Raw genomic sequence first — 19,818 nt, forward strand, 5'->3', positions numbered from 1 at the left:
AACAAAATACATAATAGCATTGGTTTTAGCTATATTTTTAGTATACAATTTGTTGTTGCTCTCAGTGACCTTTCTTAATGAAATCGACCATAGGATGTACTCTTATTTCAAAGTAGAAAGAGTTAACCTCTTATTAAACTAAATATAAAAAGTTACTATTATTTTATAAAACAATTTTATTGCATTCAGTTATTTATAAAGTATGTATAAATTAAATGAATACCATAGTCTCTTACTGCTATTGCATAATTGAGCAATATATATTATATTATGTACACAAACGTCATTTAATTTATAAAAAAATATTTAAATATACAGTAATTAATAATTTTATATATAATTTTTGTTTTAGTTAATGTATCTGTTTTAAATAAATACCTAAGAACGCCTATTAATACAAATATAATATAAACAATCATTTAAGTAATAAATTCTAATTAATTTAGATACTCATTAAAATCCTTTTGTAGATGCGTTAACGTTGCAAAACGGGTGGGGTAAGCATTAATATAAGAAAAGGGTTATACAATGTTATAATTATTATAAAACATATAGGATTAGAATCAAAATAAAAATATGTACTATACAATAAGACTAGCTTTACATGCAAATAATACAAATTAAATGTTTCCAAAAAATTATCATGCAAAACTTAAAAATACCCTAAAAAATTATATTGCACAGTATAATAAATAACTAATTAACCATATAGGAATAATGCAGTAGCAACAAAATGTTAAAAGAAAACACATTACAATTACATAGGACGGACGCTGGTTATACATAAGACATACAAAGTGAACAAGAAGCGTTCTTACAAATGCTAACAGATTCTTTGAGTTTACGTATTTAAAAAATTATACAATAACAGCAAAATAAATTTAACAGCGCTTGTTTTTTATGGCAAGTCGAATACTGTAAAATTTTTAGTGGCAAGATTGATTGCAACATGAATTAACCTAAATATAAACTAAATTGTTACCACTGCTTCGCTGGATACATGCATTTTTACATATAAAAAAATTACACTTAACCAATTATAAAACAAAAATAAAACGTTCAAATTATTGTAGAGTATAAAAGTACTCTTCCTTCTGTTAACATTAGACAAATTTTAGTATTGGTAGTTGTAGTCGTAGTATGTAGTATGTAGCGTTAAATAAAAGTAGTTGAATTGTGTCGTTTTGTGGTAGTAGAAATTAATTCGTTTGTATGCATAATTAAAAAATAAATAAAATTAAATAAAAGTTAATATTTAAAACAATTTAACAAAATATGCAGCATACGCGTTACAATCAATCATAAATAAATAAAAACAATACACATCCATATGTATAATATATAAAACATATATATATATATATCTATACATATATATATATATGAATTTTTCTGTTATTTGGTTACTTTTTCGAAACTAAACTGTGATTAAAATAATAAACACCAAATATATTTACGCGTTTTCATTACATTTGGAAACACACGTATTTTACAAATCATACTGTTCAGCTGTACTGACCTCTTGTAATAAATCCTGTGAAGCGATTGCTTTTAAAACATTTTTCTTCGAAGTTTCTTGTATTTCACCTCCGATTAACAATTCATCTAATATAAAATAAGCTTTTTCAAAATTGAAAATAATGTCCAATTCGCAAACCTAAATTATGAAAATAAATTATTTTAAGACATTCCACATTAAAGTTCAGAACAATTGTTGATAAAATAGTAATAGTGTAAATCATTACATTAAAAAAAATTAATATACATTAACATATAATATACAACTCACGCTTCCAAAATATTTATCCAACAATTCCACGTAACGATGTATAATTTCTAACGTTAATAATTCGTTGTCATTTTGTTCAATCGCACAACAGAAATATAAACTAGCATAACTATTGAAATTTAAATATTTGAATAAGTGATTTTAACTATTTTCTATTTTATTGAATTTACCGTTTATAAACAATTTTGCAATCTTTCCACTCCAAAAATGAGCACATTTTAGGCTTTCGGGCCAGTATCGTAGTAACCAATTCACGTGTTATTTTTTTCTTCGTTTTATCAGCATATGCACCATACCATTTCTGCAATCTTAATTTGCCTTGTCGGCTAAACAATAACATGAAGAGCATCTAGAATTGGAAAATTGTGTATACATATATATTTGGAAAAATGCCCATATGCAGTAACCAGTTGTGTTGACATGTAAATATATACATATAGTTTTAGTTAGATATGAAATGCAATTATTCTACACTTACCATTTTCTCAAATTAACAGTTTATTAATATAGAAGAGTAAAAAAATTTAAAAGAAATGACTTAATTTTTATAGATATAAAAGACTCATATATCACGTATAGTAAGCAAATCCGCATTAAAAAGTATTGTCCAGCTGTCCACAGCAATGCTGCCACCTGAGTTCTAAATAAACCTATTCTCAAGAATACAAAGTATTTTTAAAAAATATTTTCTCATATGCAAAAAATAGTATTATTTTGCATTAATTTTTATTTCGATACTTATAATATAAAACTGCAACAAGTTTTTATTAGTTTTCACCAATTTTGCGTTCCTGAAAGCTAACATCAGGAGATAACAATTAGAATGCTTCACATTTTTAATTTACCACGTCAAAATCTTGCTAAAATATTTAATTGGTAAATAAAAGGGCATGAGTGCATATATTAGCCGTAATTATTTCATTCAGAGCAAGAAAAAAATAACATTAGGCCTTTTTGCTAGCTCACAAGTACGGCAAACAGCAAGCTGCTGGCCTATACTGGCACTACCTTGGTATACTGGTCGAACACATCGGCCAGTAAAAAAAAACGTTACCAACGCAATAAGTGAACTATTGTGAACCTTCATTGTAAATTCCAACAAATATTGCAATGACATGCCAAAAATCATATGTAAACAAAAATTTAAAAATCTCATAAATTTGAAAATTCTGTATTCATTTTAATTTTCAGTTTATATCAATTATTTATTTTTATACAAAATGTAATTTGCTTGTATTTTACTATTTGCCAAAACATAATACTTGACAGATGGCCAATGTCTCCCGTAACGAATATAGGCCAGCATTGCACCATATTTGCGAGCCAGCGAAAAGATCTATTAACTCTGGTTGAACGAAATTGGCAGCACTTTTAAAATATGTTGAACACTTTTGAACGAGGTAAAGTTAATCTGCATTTTCAATCTACACCGTTTACATTATACATTGGAGATTAATTTTGACGTTTCTCTTGTTGTATTTGGTTTCGCGTATTTGATAAATTTAATAAATACTTTTAAAAATTTATCATATTTTAGTTATTAATATGTACCAAACTATTATTAAAGAAATTTATTAAAAATTTACTCACTTCGGCATTTTCAAATTTTTAATGTTTGTTTTGAATAGATTTTAACAAATTACAGCTTGTTTCAATGTGTATAGCAAAGCGCATATTTCGTTTGCATAGCATTGTCTATATCATGCTCAAGCTGATAGCAGGTTACATTATTTCACCAAGCTTATAATATTTATATACGCTCTTAATTTTGCTACTGGTATCAATTGTATTCGTTTCGTGAAGAATAGTTTTGTTCCATCTGTTCACAATTGCAAATGTCAAAACTGTTCTCATGTTATTAGTCTGTTCAATATTGTGCACACGGTGTATAAAAGACGTTGCTAAAAACTGTATCTCGACAATATTAATTGTGATTGTATACCTCAAATAAATAAAAGCGTGGCAAATATGTCTATTAAATTAACTGCAAATGTTAATAATCCACCTATTAGTAAGTAAATAAGTTGAAGACACTAGCAACGCATTTTTATTTTTTAGGTTAAATGCTTTTTTTTTGCATCAAACGCAGCAATGCAACATGCGTATGATCATGTTATTATAGAATTGCATCATTAATTGTGAAATTCTAAATATTCATATTTATTAATTACAACAGGTGGTCTTGCTACTGCTCATCTAATCAATGATGCCGTACCTGTCGAAATCGTTTGGGGGAACGAAACTTCATTAGAGTTGCCGGGAAATCGCCGTTTAGTATGTCATTCAAATAATGACGTACTACGTGCACTTGCTCGTGCAGCTCCTGACTATAAATTATATGGAGAAACTGCAATCGAGCGTACACAAATAGATCACTGGCTATCATTTTCGCTTACCTGCGAGGAAGACATTTCGTGGGCAATGTCTTTTCTAGATAAATCCATAGCTCCGGTAACATTTTTAGTTTCAAACAAACTAACAATAGCAGATTTTGCGTTATTTAATGAAATGCACTCACGTTACGAATTCTTAAGTGCTAAAGGTATACCACAACATGTCCAGCGCTGGTACGATTTGATATCAGCACAACCACTTATTCAAAAAGTTTTAACCACTTTACCGGAAGAAGCTCGTTCATCTGTCAAACGCATCAATCGTACTAATGGAATAAAGGATCGCGAGACAACACCTTCAAAAACAAGTGAACGTAAACAAGAAGGAAAATTCGTTGATTTGCCGGGTGCAGAAATGGGAAAAGTTATAGTTCGTTTTCCACCAGAAGCTTCAGGATTTTTGCATATAGGACATGCCAAAGCCGCTCTTCTTAATCAATATTATGCTCTAGCATTTGATGGTACTTTAATTATGCGATTCGATGATACAAATCCAGCAAAAGAAACAGTTGAATTTGAAAATGTTATTTTGGGCGATTTGGAGCTCCTGGAAATAAAACCAGATTTGTTTACGCACACATCAAATTACTTCGACCTTATGCTAACATACTGCGAGCAAATGATTAACAATGATAAAGCATATGTGGATGATACACCACCAGATCAGATGAAACTTGAACGTGAACAAAGAGTAGAATCTCACAATCGCACTAACGGTACTGAAATACAACAAATACCGAAAAAAATTTATTATTTTAAATTTCCTTTTCTTTTATTAGATGCCAAGAAAAACATGTCGATGTGGCAGGAAATGATAAAGGGTACTGAATATGGGCAGAAATGTTGTGTCCGAGCGAAAATCGATATGCAATCTGCAAATGGTTGTATGCGTGATCCAACTATTTATCGTTGTAAAAATGAACCTCATCCACGAACTGGCACAAAATATAAGTAATTATTTTTCAAGACAAACTAATGCATTATTTATTTACTATTTTCTTTTAAGGGTTTATCCAACATATGATTTTGCATGTCCCATAGTTGATGCAATTGAAAATGTTACACATACTTTACGCACAATGGAATACCACGATCGCGATGAACAATTCTACTGGTTCATTGATGCATTAAAACTTCGTAAGCCATATATATGGGAGTACAGCCGTTTAAATATGACTAACACTGTTCTGTCGAAACGTAAATTAACCTGGTTCGTTGATTCTGGACTTGTTGATGGATGGTAATATTAACAGAATTTAAAGTATGTTGATGTACGTACTGAAAGTAAATTTTTTAACTTTTAATTAGGGATGATCCTCGTTTTCCTACTGTTAGAGGAATCATACGTCGTGGTATGACAGTTGAGGGTCTTAAGGAATTTATTATAGCACAGGGATCCAGTAAGTCTGTAGTGTTTATGAATTGGGATAAAATATGGGCATTTAATAAAAAGGTTATTGATCCGATTGCACCGCGATACACTGCCTTGGAATATAACAATCGTGTATTAGTTAATGTAGCTGGAGCAAAAACTGAACGTATAGAAGTACCTGTGCATCCCAAAAATGAAAGTCTCGGCAAGAAATCAATAACACTCGCACCACAAATTTATATTGACCAAGTCGATGCAGAAGCGCTGAAGGAAGGAGAAAACACTACTTTTATTAACTGGGGAAATCTTTTGATAAATAAAATAAATAAAGATACAAATGGTAAAATCACTTCCATTGATGCTTCGTTAAATTTGGATAATAAGGACTTCAAGAAAACGCTAAAACTTACTTGGTTAGCTGTTGAAAATGATGTACGAGAGTACCCACCAACTTTCTGTGTATATTTCGATCACATCATAAGTAAACCGGTACTGGGAAAAGATGAAGACTTTAAACAATTTATAGGGCACAAGACTCGGGTAAGTGAACGGAATATTTTAATATGAACTAAGTGGGTCTATATAGTTAATTTTTAAACCTCTAATAAACAGGAAGAAGTTGAAATGCTAGGTGATCCAGAATTAAAGAAATGTAAAAAAGGCGATATTATACAATTGCAACGTCGTGGTTTCTTTAAAGTCGATAATGCATACGCCCCGCCAAGTGTTTACAGTGGTGTCACATCACCAATTGTGCTATTCTCCATTCCTGATGGACATACGAAAGATATGCCATCTTCTGGTTTGAAAATTAATGCTGCAACTGCAACAGACACAAATAAAAACGTAAGTAAATTTGCAATTGTTATTATGATATGAACAATAGACATACTATATACATCTAACGTATTGTGGTGACCCAGCTTGAAGTTCGACTAGTTATTTACTGTAGTTGAAGCCGTTATTTACTGTAGTGAGTGTAAAAGCTAAGGCATAGTTAATGTTTCTCTTGATCGTAAGTAAAGAAAAACAATCCGTATAACACAACATTGTCTACTTAAGAAATGATAAGAAAAAATGAGAGGCAAAAGAAAGAGTATTCTTTCGTTTTACTAATTCAGTTTCGGCGTTTTGTTGGGTAGCTTCTGTTAATAAATGGAGTAATCCAACTCTGAATAACATATATACGCTAACATAACGAATAAAAATTTTATGCAGCAATGCATCAAACGTTGACCACCGAACTTTGAAAATCAAAGCAATATTTATTTGTTATTAAAGCTTTGGGTTAAGATCTCCGCGGCCACTTTTATATACTTGGTAAAATAAGTCCATTTTATGTACTAAAACTATAGGAACTACAAAATGCCATAGATTTATTTTATTGAATTATTTTTCATTATTTTTAATAATGTTATTTCTCTATTGTGTTATTCCGTGCGTTCTTCAACCGCTAGAGCTGACATGAAGGCCCAATGGGTGTGGGAAGCGGCAATTAGTGGTTGTAGACGAGTAACTCTGGAACTGTGAAAAGAATAGGTGTTGTTATACTGGACCTAAATGAATTACAGATATATATGTGTGTGGTTGTGTTTACCGTTGGATGTGATGTATCTCAAACCGCAATTTTCATATTAAGTGATGATTTACCATATTTTCATTAGAAATACCAACACAATTTCCGCGCTTAATGATATTTCAAAAATCATTATTGGTTAAGTATATTTCTTTCCTAGTGCTGCACTTGCTCTTACAAAACCAGTTTGATGTCTAATAAAAAAGTCCACTACATTCTCTTATCGGAAACGGTTCTCTTCTTTCTCTCTCTTTTGCACGAGCATAAGCAGCAGCATTTGTTGTTATTAATTTGTTGGTGTTTGTTCGTCTTACACGCTGCAGCACTACAGAGCACAGATTTTGTTTGGCTTTCATTGCGACGTGTGTTGTATGTTGTGTGTTTGCTTAGCGAAGTTTTTAGCTCATAATTTGGTCTGCTTGCGAAGACGGTTAGAGGCTGGTCGCGGAAGGTATGACGATAGTTTTTGTAAAGAAACGTTGACAAACACGTTAACGTGTTAAATGCTGACGTATACAATATTAAAATTATGGAAATCACTCATTAAACACATAAAATACATCAACTATTATTTTTAAATTAAAATTAAATATATATTTTTTTTAATAAAAGGTTGCTCCATTGTCAAAAAAACAGAACGAATCCGATTTGGATAAGAAAATAGTTAACCAAGGCGATTTTGTACGCATTCTTAAAAATAAAAAGGCACCAAAAGCTGAAATCGACGTCGAAGTCAAAAAGCTGCTTGAACTCAAGGCAGTCTACAAGTCATCAACTGGCAAAGACTGGAAACCTGGACAGAGTGCAACAAATACACAAAGTGCCACGACCACATCAGGCGATGCGCACACACTAAATGAAAAAATAATTACACTTGGAGATTCTATACGTGAATTGAAATCTAAAAAGGAATCAAAAACAATCATAGAGACTCAAGTTAAAGCCCTTTTAGATCTCAAGGCTGAGTATAAATCAGTTACTGGACAAGATTGGAAGCCAGGAGTAGTTGCACCAATCGTTGTCAAAAAGGAAAAGTCTTTAGATGCTGTTGATAGCAGTATAATCGAGTCTTTACTAAGCAAAATAACTCAACAAGGGGATAAAATTCGAGAACTTAAGTCTGCAAAAGCAAACAAAGCTACCATAGAGCCAGAAGTAAAAGTATTACTTGCACTTAAAACGGATTATAAAAATCTAACAGGTCAGGATTGGAAAATTGGCGCTACAGCACCTCAGCAAACCGATGTCACAGCGGAAGTAATAAAAATTGATCTAACCAGTGAATCAAATAATTCAGAGTTAGAAAGCATTTTAGAAAAAATCCAAAGTCAGGATAACAAAATCCGTGAATTAAAATCGCAGAAAGCTCCTAAATCATCTATAGAACCAGAAGTTCAAATTTTACTTAAACTAAAGTCTTCGTATAAAACACTAACAGGTAAAGATTGGACACCTGAAGCAAAAATGGACAGAACTAAAGCAGCAACTACACCTAACATATCTTCGGCAACCGAAAAAGAACTACTTACGAAAGAAATAAACGAGCAAGGCGAGAAAGTGCGTACAGCTAAAACCAAAAACGCATCAAAGGACGTAATTGACGCTGAAGTTAAGAAGTTATTAGCGCTTAAAGCTAAATACAAAGAAGTTACTGGCACAGATTTCCCCGTAGCTGGACGTGGAAGTAGCAGTTCTGCAAAGAAAACCAACGAAAAAGCTACTAAGACCCAAAAAACTGAATTGAAAAATGCCTCGAAAACGGAAACACCAACTGGCGCTGTTAAGAAACAAACTCGTTTAGGCCTTGAAGCAACCAAAGAAGACAATCTGCCTGAGTGGTACACACAAGTAAGACTTAATTTCTAGTTAAATCTAATAACTTTTTCTATATATCTCAATTTAAATTTTTTAGGTTATAACCAAAGGTGAACTTATTGAATACTATGACGTTTCCGGCTGTTACATTCTACGACATTGGTCATTTGCTATTTGGAAGTATATAAGATCTTGGTTTGATGGCGAAATAACAAAAATGGGGGTAAAAGAATGTTATTTCCCGATGTTTGTTTCAAAAGCAGCTTTAGAAAAGGAGAAAACGCATATTGCTGACTTTGCACCTGAAGTAGCTTGGGTTACTAAATCCGGTGAGTCTGATTTAGCTGAGCCAATTGCAGTACGTCCAACGTCTGAAACAGTTATGTATCCTGCATATGCAAAATGGGTTCAGTCATATCGTGATTTACCGATTCGCCTAAATCAATGGAATAACGTAGTCGTAAGTTATAAGTCAATTTCTGCAATCTGCAATATGCAATATGCAATCTGCTCCATGTACCAACTTATTTCTTATCTTCTTATTTTGATAGCGTTGGGAATTTAAACATCCGCAACCATTTTTACGTACACGAGAATTTCTTTGGCAAGAGGGACATAGCGCTTTTGCAAACAAATCCGAAGCTGAAAAAGAAGTTTTAGATATATTAGAATTGTATGCACAAGTCTACACAAATCTCATGGCAATACCAGTCGTTAAAGGACGAAAAACGGAAAAGGAGAAATTTGCAGGTGGTGATTACACAACTACAGTTGAAGCATTTATATCTGCTTCAGGTCGTGCAATTCAGGGCGCAACAAGCCATCATTTAGGACAAAACTTTTCAAAAATGTTTGAAATCGTTTTCGAAGATCCGGAAACTCAGCAAAAAGAATTTGCATGGCAGAATTCATGGGGTATAACAACGCGTACTATTGGTGTTATGATTATGGTTCATTCTGATAATCAAGGATTGGTTTTGCCGCCACATATAGCGTGCATTCAAGCAATCATTGTACCATGTGGAATTACTGTTAACACGAAAGAAGATGAACGGGAACAATTAATGCAATCATGTAAAAATCTCGAAAGACAATTGAGTGCGAAAGGTATACGTTGCGAAGGAGATTACCGTGATAATTACTCTCCAGGCTGGAAATTCAATCATTGGGAATTAAAAGGTGTTCCTATTCGTATTGAAGTCGGACCTAAAGATATGAAAGCAAATCAAATTGTAGCAGTACGCCGCGATTCAGGTGAAAAATTGATTTTAGCTTTGGATGATGTCGACTCAAAAATTCAGCAACTTCTTGAAACAATTCACGATAGCATGTTGGCGAAAGCACAATCAGATTTGGTTCAGCACACAAAAATAACAAAGAACTGGTCCGACTTTTGCATGTTTTTAGATCAGAAGAATATATTACTTTCTCCATTCTGTGGTGAAACGTCATGCGAAGATAAAATCAAAGCCGATAGTGCAAGGTAAGTATTCAGTACAGTACAGTACAGCACAGTCGCATGTACATGTATACATTTATAATTATTTTTTCTTAATTGTTTAATTTGACAGAGATCAAGAAGCTGAGCCTGGTGCTCCAGCTATGGGTGCTAAGTCGTTATGCATACCATTCGATCAACCAGCTGCCATAACAGTAGCTGACAAATGCATTCATCCAAGCTGCACAAATAAACCTAAATTTTACACGCTGTTTGGGCGTAGCTATTAAAAAGCATGTAAAAAATTGGGATTCAATTCGATTGAATTTAATAAAAATAAATTAAACTTTTAATGTTATACATATTTGAAAAAACTTTTACAATTTTGTTAATTTGCAAATTAAGTTATTTAAATAAAAATTGAAAATATGAAATTTGTTTTTTATTATTAAACGTAGAGTTTTTGTTATGTGAAATCTCCACCTTAGTTCTCTGAAATTAGTAAATCAGAAAATATCACTTATTTCAACTCTAATCTGCGTTATTAAAAACAATTAATTAATCTCTATTAACCTCGACCAAAATTAGATTATCTTTTGTATGGGAAATCTGTGATTAAACAACTAGATAACTACTTTGATCTCGATAATTGCTTTAGGACGTGTGCGAGTTAGGCTAAGTTGATACTAAACCAAATGGGAGATTTTTGGGATTTTTTGCACTGCACACATTTAGCCATTTATCAACACATATCGACACATCACTACATTACCGGCACAACTTGGAATTTCCCTCATTTAGAACACAACTTAGGTCGTGTGCGAGTTAGGCTAAGGTCGTGTGCGAGTTAGGCTAAGTTGCGTTCTAAATGAGGGAAATTCTAAGTTGTTTCGATAATGTATTGATGTGTCGATACGTGTTAATAAATGGCAGTACAAAAAATCCCAAAAAATCTCCCATTTGGTTTAGCATCAACTTAGCCTAACTCGCACACGTCCTTAGCCTAACTCGCACACGACTATAATATAATTTTGAGAATATAAAAAAGAGTGAACCAAAAAATAAAATGAAAAGTAAATTGTTTTCTTTTTTAATTTTTTTTCAATATAGTTTGCCGCCCTATTTTCTAATTCTTTATTGTTATTTCTTAGTTTTGAACTCAATATAATTATTGTTGTAAAGGAATCATTAAACTTAATTAATCACCTATACATGTAAAACTTTACTAAAAGTTTGGTTTGAACGTTTTTAATGATATTATAAACCTATAGGCTAATATAGCCTATATATAAACCTATTTAATTGTTTGGTAGCTTTATACTAAGGTCGTGTGCGAGTTAGGCTAAGTTGATGCTAAACCAAATGGGAGATTTTTTGGGATTTTTTGCACTGCACACATTTTGCCATTCATCAACACGTATCGACACATCAATACATTATCGACACAACTTAGAATTTCCCTCATTTAGAACGCAACTTAGCCTAACTCGCACACGACCTAAAGCGAGTAAAAATTGTTGATAAAGCAGCAATCACAATTAATTAATAACCTAATATAATTACTTTGTTAGTGAATTTTATTAAGTATTACATATAATGTATAAAGACTGGAAGCGTCTCCTTTTCTTCCTTCACCTATAATTTAACTGAAATTCATTTTAATGTAAAATTCGAATAATTTAAAAATTTCATTTGAAATAAATTACATATTACAATAAAACTGTAATAATAATTGCACAGCATTTATGGTCGTAATTTAAGGTCGTGTGCGAGTTAGGCTAAGTTGCATTCTAAATGAGGGAAACTCTAACTTGTGCCGATAATGTAGTGAAATGTCGATACGTGTTGATAAATGGCTAAATGTGTGCAGTGCAAAAAATCCCAAAAAATCTCCCATTTGGTTTAGCATCAACTTAGCCTAACTCGCACACGTCCTAAGTCTCAAAACTGATATAGTCTCGATATTGTACTTAGACGTGTGCGAGTTAGGCTAAGTTGATGCTAAACCAAATGGGAGATTTTTTGGGATTTTTTGCACTGCACACATTTAGCCATTTATCAACACGTATCGACATTTCACTACATTATCGGCACAAGTTAGAGTTTCCCTCATTTAGAATGCAACTTAGCCTAACTCGCACACGACCTTAGTCAGGAAAGTTGATTACTTACGCATGATATAATTCAATCTTAAGACTTGAACTAAGACTACAAAATCCACCTTTGTTATTTGTAGCGGAATTTATGTCATGTGGTCTAATATTCAGCTTCAAACGGGCTACAATTGATTTGTGAATGAAATTAATTGTATTTTGTATTGCTAAAGTTGCATTCTGTATAAAATGAAGCTAATAGTAATTTAGAGCAAAACAAGATTTGACGATTCATGTGACAAAATATCTCCAAATGAATTACAGTGGACGTCCAATATAACGAATTTTATGTTGCACCCCTTGTTCGTTATATCGAAAAATTCGTAATATCGAATGTTATACATTTACCTACCAATATGGTTATTTTTAGGAGATTTCATATATTTGAGTTCATAAATTAACTTATAAACACGTACGAGTATATATTTATTTAAAAGTATTTTTTATTCGGTTGTTACAAAAACTATTTATAAGAAAGGACGCATTCAATCATAGTGTAGAGTAAAAAAAAATCATTAATTTTTGTTTGTTTTTTACTACACTCAAGACTTTTCTGAACAGCTTTTTCTTGTAGTTCTCTTAGTACAGCTAATTTTGTCAAAATTAATTTTTAAATGATATTTTCAAACAAATACATATTAAATATAAACACCTTAATATGTACATATATATGTCTGGATAGTATTTCGTATATGATAAACTGAATTTGTGAACAACAGATCAGTGGCGCCTGCATATATGCATTTTGCCATATATAGGCATTTTTCTCAGAAAAAAAAAAAAACGGACAATTACATGCATATTCTAAGCTGAATAATGCTAGTTTTATAGTAAAATTATATTCAAAAGCATAATTTGTATAAAACAAAAACGAATAAGAAACAAAAAATTTTTTGTTCGTAATATGGAGCAGAATTTTTTTTTTCGTTCGTTATATAGAACAATCAATGTAAATATTTTGGGTGTTCGTTATATCGAAAATTCGTAATATCGAGCGTTCGTTATACTGGACGACCACTGTATATAGGTGCGAGTTCGAGTACATTGAGGTAAAGTAAATTGAAATTTCCTAGGGATTTTTTGCACTATACTTATGTAAATATTTATTTATTTACAATTTTCGGTCAAATTTATTTATTTATTTATTAAACATCTTATAAAATTTTCTATATGATAACATCTAGATTAACCTAATTTATATTTAATTTAGCCTACCCGAAATTCTGATAAATACCAACATTCGCTGCCATACCAACATAATATACTATTTCCCTCAATTTACTCGAACGCGCACACGGTCATAGTCAAATAAAATTTGATTTAAAAAAAAACTAGAAGTAATTATACATTTGAAAAATAAAATTAAAAAATACAACTCTGTTGCAAATTTTTTATCTATACAATTGTAGTTGTAAATCAACTCATGTCAGGAAAAGAAAGCAACAGCGGCATTTCTAGATCTGAGCTAAGTTTGTCTACATAAAAGCAGAGGATTTTTTCATATAGTACGCGTATATAGAACAATTTTTAATTAAAAGTTTGTATTTTCAAAATCGAAAATGGTTAAAGAGAAGAAGCAATTCAAGATAGGTGATTTGGTGTTCGCGAAAGTTAAAGGATACCCAGCATGGCCAGCAAAAATCACGAAATACAACAATAAGAAGTATAACGTATACTTCTACGGCACAGGAGAAACTGCAAACATAAAAATAGAATATTTAAATAGATTGTTGTGTCAGCCCAGATGGTTTGTTATAGTATTTAAGTGCCCTGCATGACATGGTGGCAAGCCCGGTATGCTCGCCGGTTTAGGGGTGGGGTTCTTGGCTACTCAAATCCTACTGCTGACATCGAACAAAAAAAAAACATGTCATGACTTACTTCCATCCATTTTCGTAACAAAAAAATAAACTATATCTTCTTCATAGGTATATATATATTCTATATACATTCTTCTATTCACTTACTATAACTAGGTAGATTAATAACTATTACTAAAACTAATATATATCTTTCAATTTCAAAACTTGCATATATAATCCTAATTCTTTATAATTCAATTTTTTTTTTGTTTGTTTTTTTTTCTTCTTTTCTATCCTTTTTGTTTCAATTTAACTCAATTGGTCTTTCCATCACTTCATACTACTGACAAAAAAACAACAGACAATACCTAACCACCCAGACATAATGTTTTTTTTTTTTTCTTTTATATTTTTGGTTTCTTAAATTTAAAAAAACATTCATCGTAGAAGATGGGCATTGTTTTTTTCCATTTGAAATTATTACACAGGCCGCAGGTGTGTCATTATTGGGAGAACGTCCGGCTTCTCCAGGACTCACGTCCAGAGCACGCATCATTTGTATCATTTCTTTCACAATGCAGTGATGCTCCTCATAGCTAACCTGCGGCATTGGTCCCTCAATACATTCATTGACAGTAGCCATACTTCTATATTGATCAATAGGCACGTCCGTGGTTTACTGTGCCTCTCTTTACTTAACTGATTTTATTTTTGCTAGGCCCCCTTGATCTACCTGAAGCACACCTCTAGAGCTAACAGTTGGAGTCTAAATCATAATTAGGCTATTGCTATTAGCCGAATACAGTTCCACTCACATAAGAATATATTAATTTGTATAAGTGTAATCAAAAACAAAAGTTTTCTGGTTTAAATTTAAATCTTTCCTCTTTTTTCTTTTATTTATCTGTTTATTATAAAGTAATAATAACAAAAAGAGAGAAAACAAAAAAAAATATATATATATACTGACAAATGAAATAAAATTTATTCATACATCATAAAAAAACTAATATTTTTAACCATCATCTATTGTTATATACTTATATGTATACTTATAAATATAATTGAAATTAAGTACATATCTAAATCAAATTAGATAAAAATATCTCTAATGCACATCAATTTTTTTTTTTTTTTTACTATCAACCTGCGTTTATTATTATTATTTTTTTTAATTGAGTTTATACCAGGTACTTACTAGCCCCGCTGAAATGACGTCACCTCGCGCGCTCCAGTTACCTAGCTGCATAAAAAAAATTACAAAGAGAGAGTTTATGTAAAACACATGAATCCGTGTCTATATTGCAAAACAACTACTAATGTGCTTAAAGAGATTTTCTGTCTTTTGAAAAATTTATGTTCACAATAAGTTAATTTATATATTCATTATTCATGTATTAATTAAAAACAATAAAAAAAATTCAAAGAAACTAAAAATAATAAAGAAACTTATTTTTTTTTTTTTTTAAATTCACTATAAATATTATTGTATTGTAATGTAATAATTTATTGTAATGTAATAGAAAAAAATTCAAAAAAAATTAAAAGAAAATACGGATATATAAAAAAATTAATGATTTTACAAGAAAAATTTAAGTTCAGATAGATATAATTCCAATTTTTTATATAATTTCTTCTTTTAATAATTTATAAAATATCAGCGAATTTACAATCTGCGACCTCAATGTTTTCTCAATAGAACTGATGTTGAAATACCTGATAATGCCGCTACTTATACAGTTGGTTCTTTATCCTGTTGCCCTCCTTTAATATAGCTGTCTGTTTGCGGTGCTCAGCAATTCTTTACAGTACTCCCTATTGTAGACCAATTTTCACCACATTTTACTGGTCACCGTTTGGAATTCTATGTAGTCAAAGGTTAAATACTTTATATACACAAAACTGCTACTTTTGGCAATAACTTTTATATTCTAATTTTTATAGAATTTCGTTCTTGTTCACAATACGCAGTCACTCTTACAGACTTTATTTCAACAAAACTGCTACTTTTGGCAATAACTTTTATATTCTAATTTTTATAGAATTTCGTTCTTGTTCACAATACGCAGTCACTCTTACAGACTTTATTTCAACAAAACTGCTACTTTTGGCAATAACTTTTATATTCTAATTTTTATAGAATTTCGTTCTTGTTCACAATACGCAGTCACTCTTACAGACTTTATTTCAACAAAACTGCTACTTTTGGCAATAACTTTTATATTCTAATTTTTATAGAATTTCGTTCTTGTTCACAATACGCAGTCACTCTTACAGACTTTATTTCAACAAAACTGCTACTTTTGCAGTAACTTTTATATTCTAATTTTTATAGAATTTCGTTCTTGTTCACAATGTTGAATTTAAAAAAAACAAACTGATCTAACTATATCAGTATTCTTTCAAACAATATCATTAGTTTTCACAAACAAAAAAAAAACTTTTCGCCAAAATTATATATATAATATTTAAAATTCTTGTTAGTCTTCTGATTGTTAACACAACCTTTCACCATCTAGATTCGCCAAAACTGATCCTCTTTTCAGCTCCGCTTCCCAATTTTATACCACCGCTAATACTTGTAACTGGCCTTTTTTTTAAATTTTTTTTTCAGTTACCAAAAATTTGCGGGGTAGCAGAACCTTCCGTTCTCCTAACATTTTGTTTGTTTTGGTTTTCTTTTTTTTTCTTTTTCTACATTCCGAATATTTAACACAATAAAACTCCTAATTTAAATGCTCTGCCCTATTGGCAGCACTAAAACTTTCAAGTTCGGAATGTGTATGAGCTTTCGCCGCGATCTTACAAACCAAAACAAAAGACAATAATAGAATCAAAAGCTTTCAATTATTTTGCTTGGAATGTGCGCGCAATGCACATGTTAATTTTTATTATCTTTATTTTTTATTAGTAAAAATAAAAAACAAATAAAAACAGATTTTCTACTGCTGGCGAGAGGAATACTGAAGAGGATACTGCGTCCTATACCTTTAAGGTGCTCTTGGACAGCGTGGGACAACCCAGGTAAAATCAAACTATTCTTTTCTTTTTTTTTTCTTCACTAACAATACGTATCCTTTACCTAGGCCTACATAACAAGATCTTAAATATAAAGAAAATAAAGAGAAATTTTCCACTGAGAAAAATTTAAAGCGTTCCAATTTCCGCAAAGCGATTGAACAAATCGAAGCCGCATTACTGGCACAGATTTCCCCGTAGCTGGACGTGGAAGTAGCAGTTCTGCAAAGAAAACCACTGAAAAAGCTACTAAGCCCAAAAAAAATGAATTGAAAAATGTCTCGAAAACGGAAACATCAACTGGCGCTGTTAAGAAACAAACTCGTTTAGGCCTTGAAGCAACCAAAGAAGACAATCTGCCTGAGTGGTACACACAAGTAAGACTTAATTTCTAGTTAAATCTAATAACGTTTTCTATAGGTATATTTCTATATAAATTTTTTAGGTTATAACCGAAGGTGAACTTATTGAATACTATGACGTTTCCGGCCGTTACATTCTACGAAATTTGATCATTTGGAAGTATATAAGATCTTGGTTTGATGGCGAAATAACAAAAATGGGGGTAAAAGAATGTTATTTCCCGATGTTTGCTTCAAAAGCAGCTTTAGAAAAGGAGAAAACGCATATTGCTGACTTTGCACCTGAAGTAGCATGGGATATTAAATTCGGTGAATCTGATTTAGTTATGCATCCTGCATATGCAAAATGGGTTGTCATATCGTGATTTACCGATTCGTCTAAATCAATGGAAAAGCGTAAGTTATAAGTCAATTTCTGCAATCTACAATCTGCTACACGTACCAACTTATTTCTTATCTTCTTATTTTGATAGCGTTTTGAATTTGAACATCCGTCACCATTTTTACGTAAACGAGAATTTTTTTGGCAAGAGGGACATAGCTCTTTTGCAAACAAATCCGAAGCTGAAAAAGAAGTATTAGATATATTAGAATTGTATGCACAAATCTACACAAATCTCATGGCAATACCAGTAGTTAAAGGACGAAAAACTGAAAAGGAGAAATTTGCAGGTGGTGATTACACAACTACAGTTGAAGCATTTATATCTGCTTCAGGTCGTGCAATTCAGGGCGCAACAAGCCATCATTTAGGACAAAACTTTTCAAAAATGTTTGAAATCGTTTTCGAAGATCCGGAAACTCAGCAAAAAGAATTTGCATGGCAGAATTCATGGGGTATAACAACGCGTACTATTGGTGTTATGATTATGGTTCATTCTGATAATCAAGGATTGGTTTTGCCGCCACATATAGCGTGCATTCAAGCAATCATTGTACCATGTGGAATTACTGTTAACACGAAAGAAGATGAACGGGAACAATTAATGCAATCATGTAAAAATCTCGAAAGACAATTGAGTGCGAAAGCAAATCAAAAGATATGAAAGCAAATCAAATTGTAGCAGTACGCCGCGATACAGGTGAAAAATTGATTTTAACTTTAGATGATGTCAAAAATAACAGAGAACTGGTCTGACTTTTGCATTTTGTTAGATCAGAAGAATATATTACTTTCTCCATTCTGTGGTGAAAAGTCATACGAAGATAAAATCAAAGCCCATAGTGCAAAGCTTTTGAAACAAACAACGGGAAATAACATTCTTTTACTCCCATTTTTGTTATTTCGGCATCAAACTAAGATCTTATATAGTTATGTTGTTGCACGCTTATGAAGTGAAAAAAAAAAAACACACAAATTTTCGTTTTCAAAATTTTATTTTTTAATTTTTTAAAACATTGATTTTTTACAAATTTTATTTTTAATTTCTTGATTTTTCAAATTTTATTGTTTTCACTATTTTTACAAATTCTACTTAAAATTTTGGTTTTTCAAAATTTTATTATTTTTTACAATTTTTCACAAATTTTAATTTTTAAAATTCACAATTTAATTATTTATTAATTTTCACAATTTTCACAATTCTACTTAAAATTTTGGGTTTTCAAAATTTTATTATTTTTTACAACTTTCACAATTCTACTTAAAATTTTGGTTTTTCAAAATTTTATTATTTTTTACAATTTTCACAAATTTTAATTTTTAAAATTTTGATTTTTCAAAATTTTATTATTTTCCACAATTTTCACAATTCTATTTAAAATTTTTATTCTTTCAAAAATATTATTATTTTCACAAGTTTTATTTTTTAAAAATTTTGATCTTTCAAAATTTTATTACTACGATTAAAAACCGATGGAGAAGATTGAACTCTTTGCCAAAATCTAACTTTAACAGAATTGATCTTAGGGTTTTATACTCGGTTTAACAGAGACAAATTCAAGCTCTCAAAAGCTATATTTTGGAGCTTTGAATTTTGTATTAAAAACAGCTTAAAGTTTCTGTTCTAACAGAAAGCTTAATGTTTTATAAAAGTTACTGTAAGGTAACAGAAAGTTTCTCTGTTGTTGGCATGATAACTCAAAAGTTTGCTGTTGGTA

The 19,818-nt window shown here is 31.1% G+C and overlaps 3 protein-coding genes across 3 annotated transcripts in view; 2 read left to right on the forward strand and 1 right to left on the reverse strand.

Moving 5' to 3' along the window:
• The window catches only part of LOC119676934 (headcase protein-like), a 6,936-nt gene extending 6,457 nt beyond the window's left edge, over nucleotides 1-479 (forward strand). The window contains exon 3 of the mRNA XM_038088199.1: nucleotides 471-479. Within this exon, the coding sequence (XP_037944127.1) occupies nucleotides 471-479 (9 nt within the window). The remainder of the gene's footprint in view (nucleotides 1-470) is intronic.
• On the reverse strand, nucleotides 434-2,419 carry LOC119683314 (AP-1 complex subunit sigma-2-like). Its single transcript, XM_038096965.1, has 5 exons — nucleotides 2,268-2,419; nucleotides 1,960-2,138; nucleotides 1,790-1,898; nucleotides 1,520-1,657; nucleotides 434-1,094 (listed from the first exon to the last, which is right to left on the reverse strand). Exons 1-5 carry the CDS (start codon nucleotides 2,268-2,270, stop codon nucleotides 1,065-1,067), a joined length of 459 nt encoding a protein of 152 aa, XP_037952893.1. The 5' UTR covers nucleotides 2,271-2,419; the 3' UTR covers nucleotides 434-1,064.
• Nucleotides 2,420-3,356: 937 nt separating this feature from the next.
• LOC119683308 (bifunctional glutamate/proline--tRNA ligase-like) lies at nucleotides 3,357-10,775 on the forward strand (the record flags this gene model as incomplete). Its single annotated transcript, XM_038096955.1, is given in 10 exon segments — nucleotides 3,357-3,800; nucleotides 3,966-4,898; nucleotides 4,962-5,133; nucleotides 5,189-5,422; nucleotides 5,491-6,094; nucleotides 6,167-6,400; nucleotides 7,743-8,978; nucleotides 9,043-9,405; nucleotides 9,497-10,428; nucleotides 10,517-10,775. Coding segments are annotated over 10 exon segments (4,908 nt in total). The 3' UTR covers nucleotides 10,674-10,775.
• Between the last annotated feature and the right edge of the window lie 9,043 nt (nucleotides 10,776-19,818).

This window comes from Teleopsis dalmanni, chromosome 2 (genome assembly GCF_002237135.1).
Source record: "Teleopsis dalmanni isolate 2A chromosome 2, ASM223713v2, whole genome shotgun sequence".
Lineage (NCBI taxonomy): Eukaryota > Metazoa > Arthropoda > Insecta > Diptera > Diopsidae > Teleopsis > Teleopsis dalmanni.

Excerpts from the sequence above, each read along its gene's own strand:
- LOC119683314 (XM_038096965.1), bottom strand. Across the intron at positions 1,658-1,789 it reads TGGATAAATATTTTGGAAGC|GTTTGCGAATTGGACATTAT; the intron begins GTGAGTTGTATA and ends TTCATAATTTAG. Across the intron at positions 1,095-1,519 it reads CACAGGATTTATTACAAGAG|AAGGAAGAGTACTTTTATAC; the intron begins GTCAGTACAGCT and ends TAATGTTAACAG.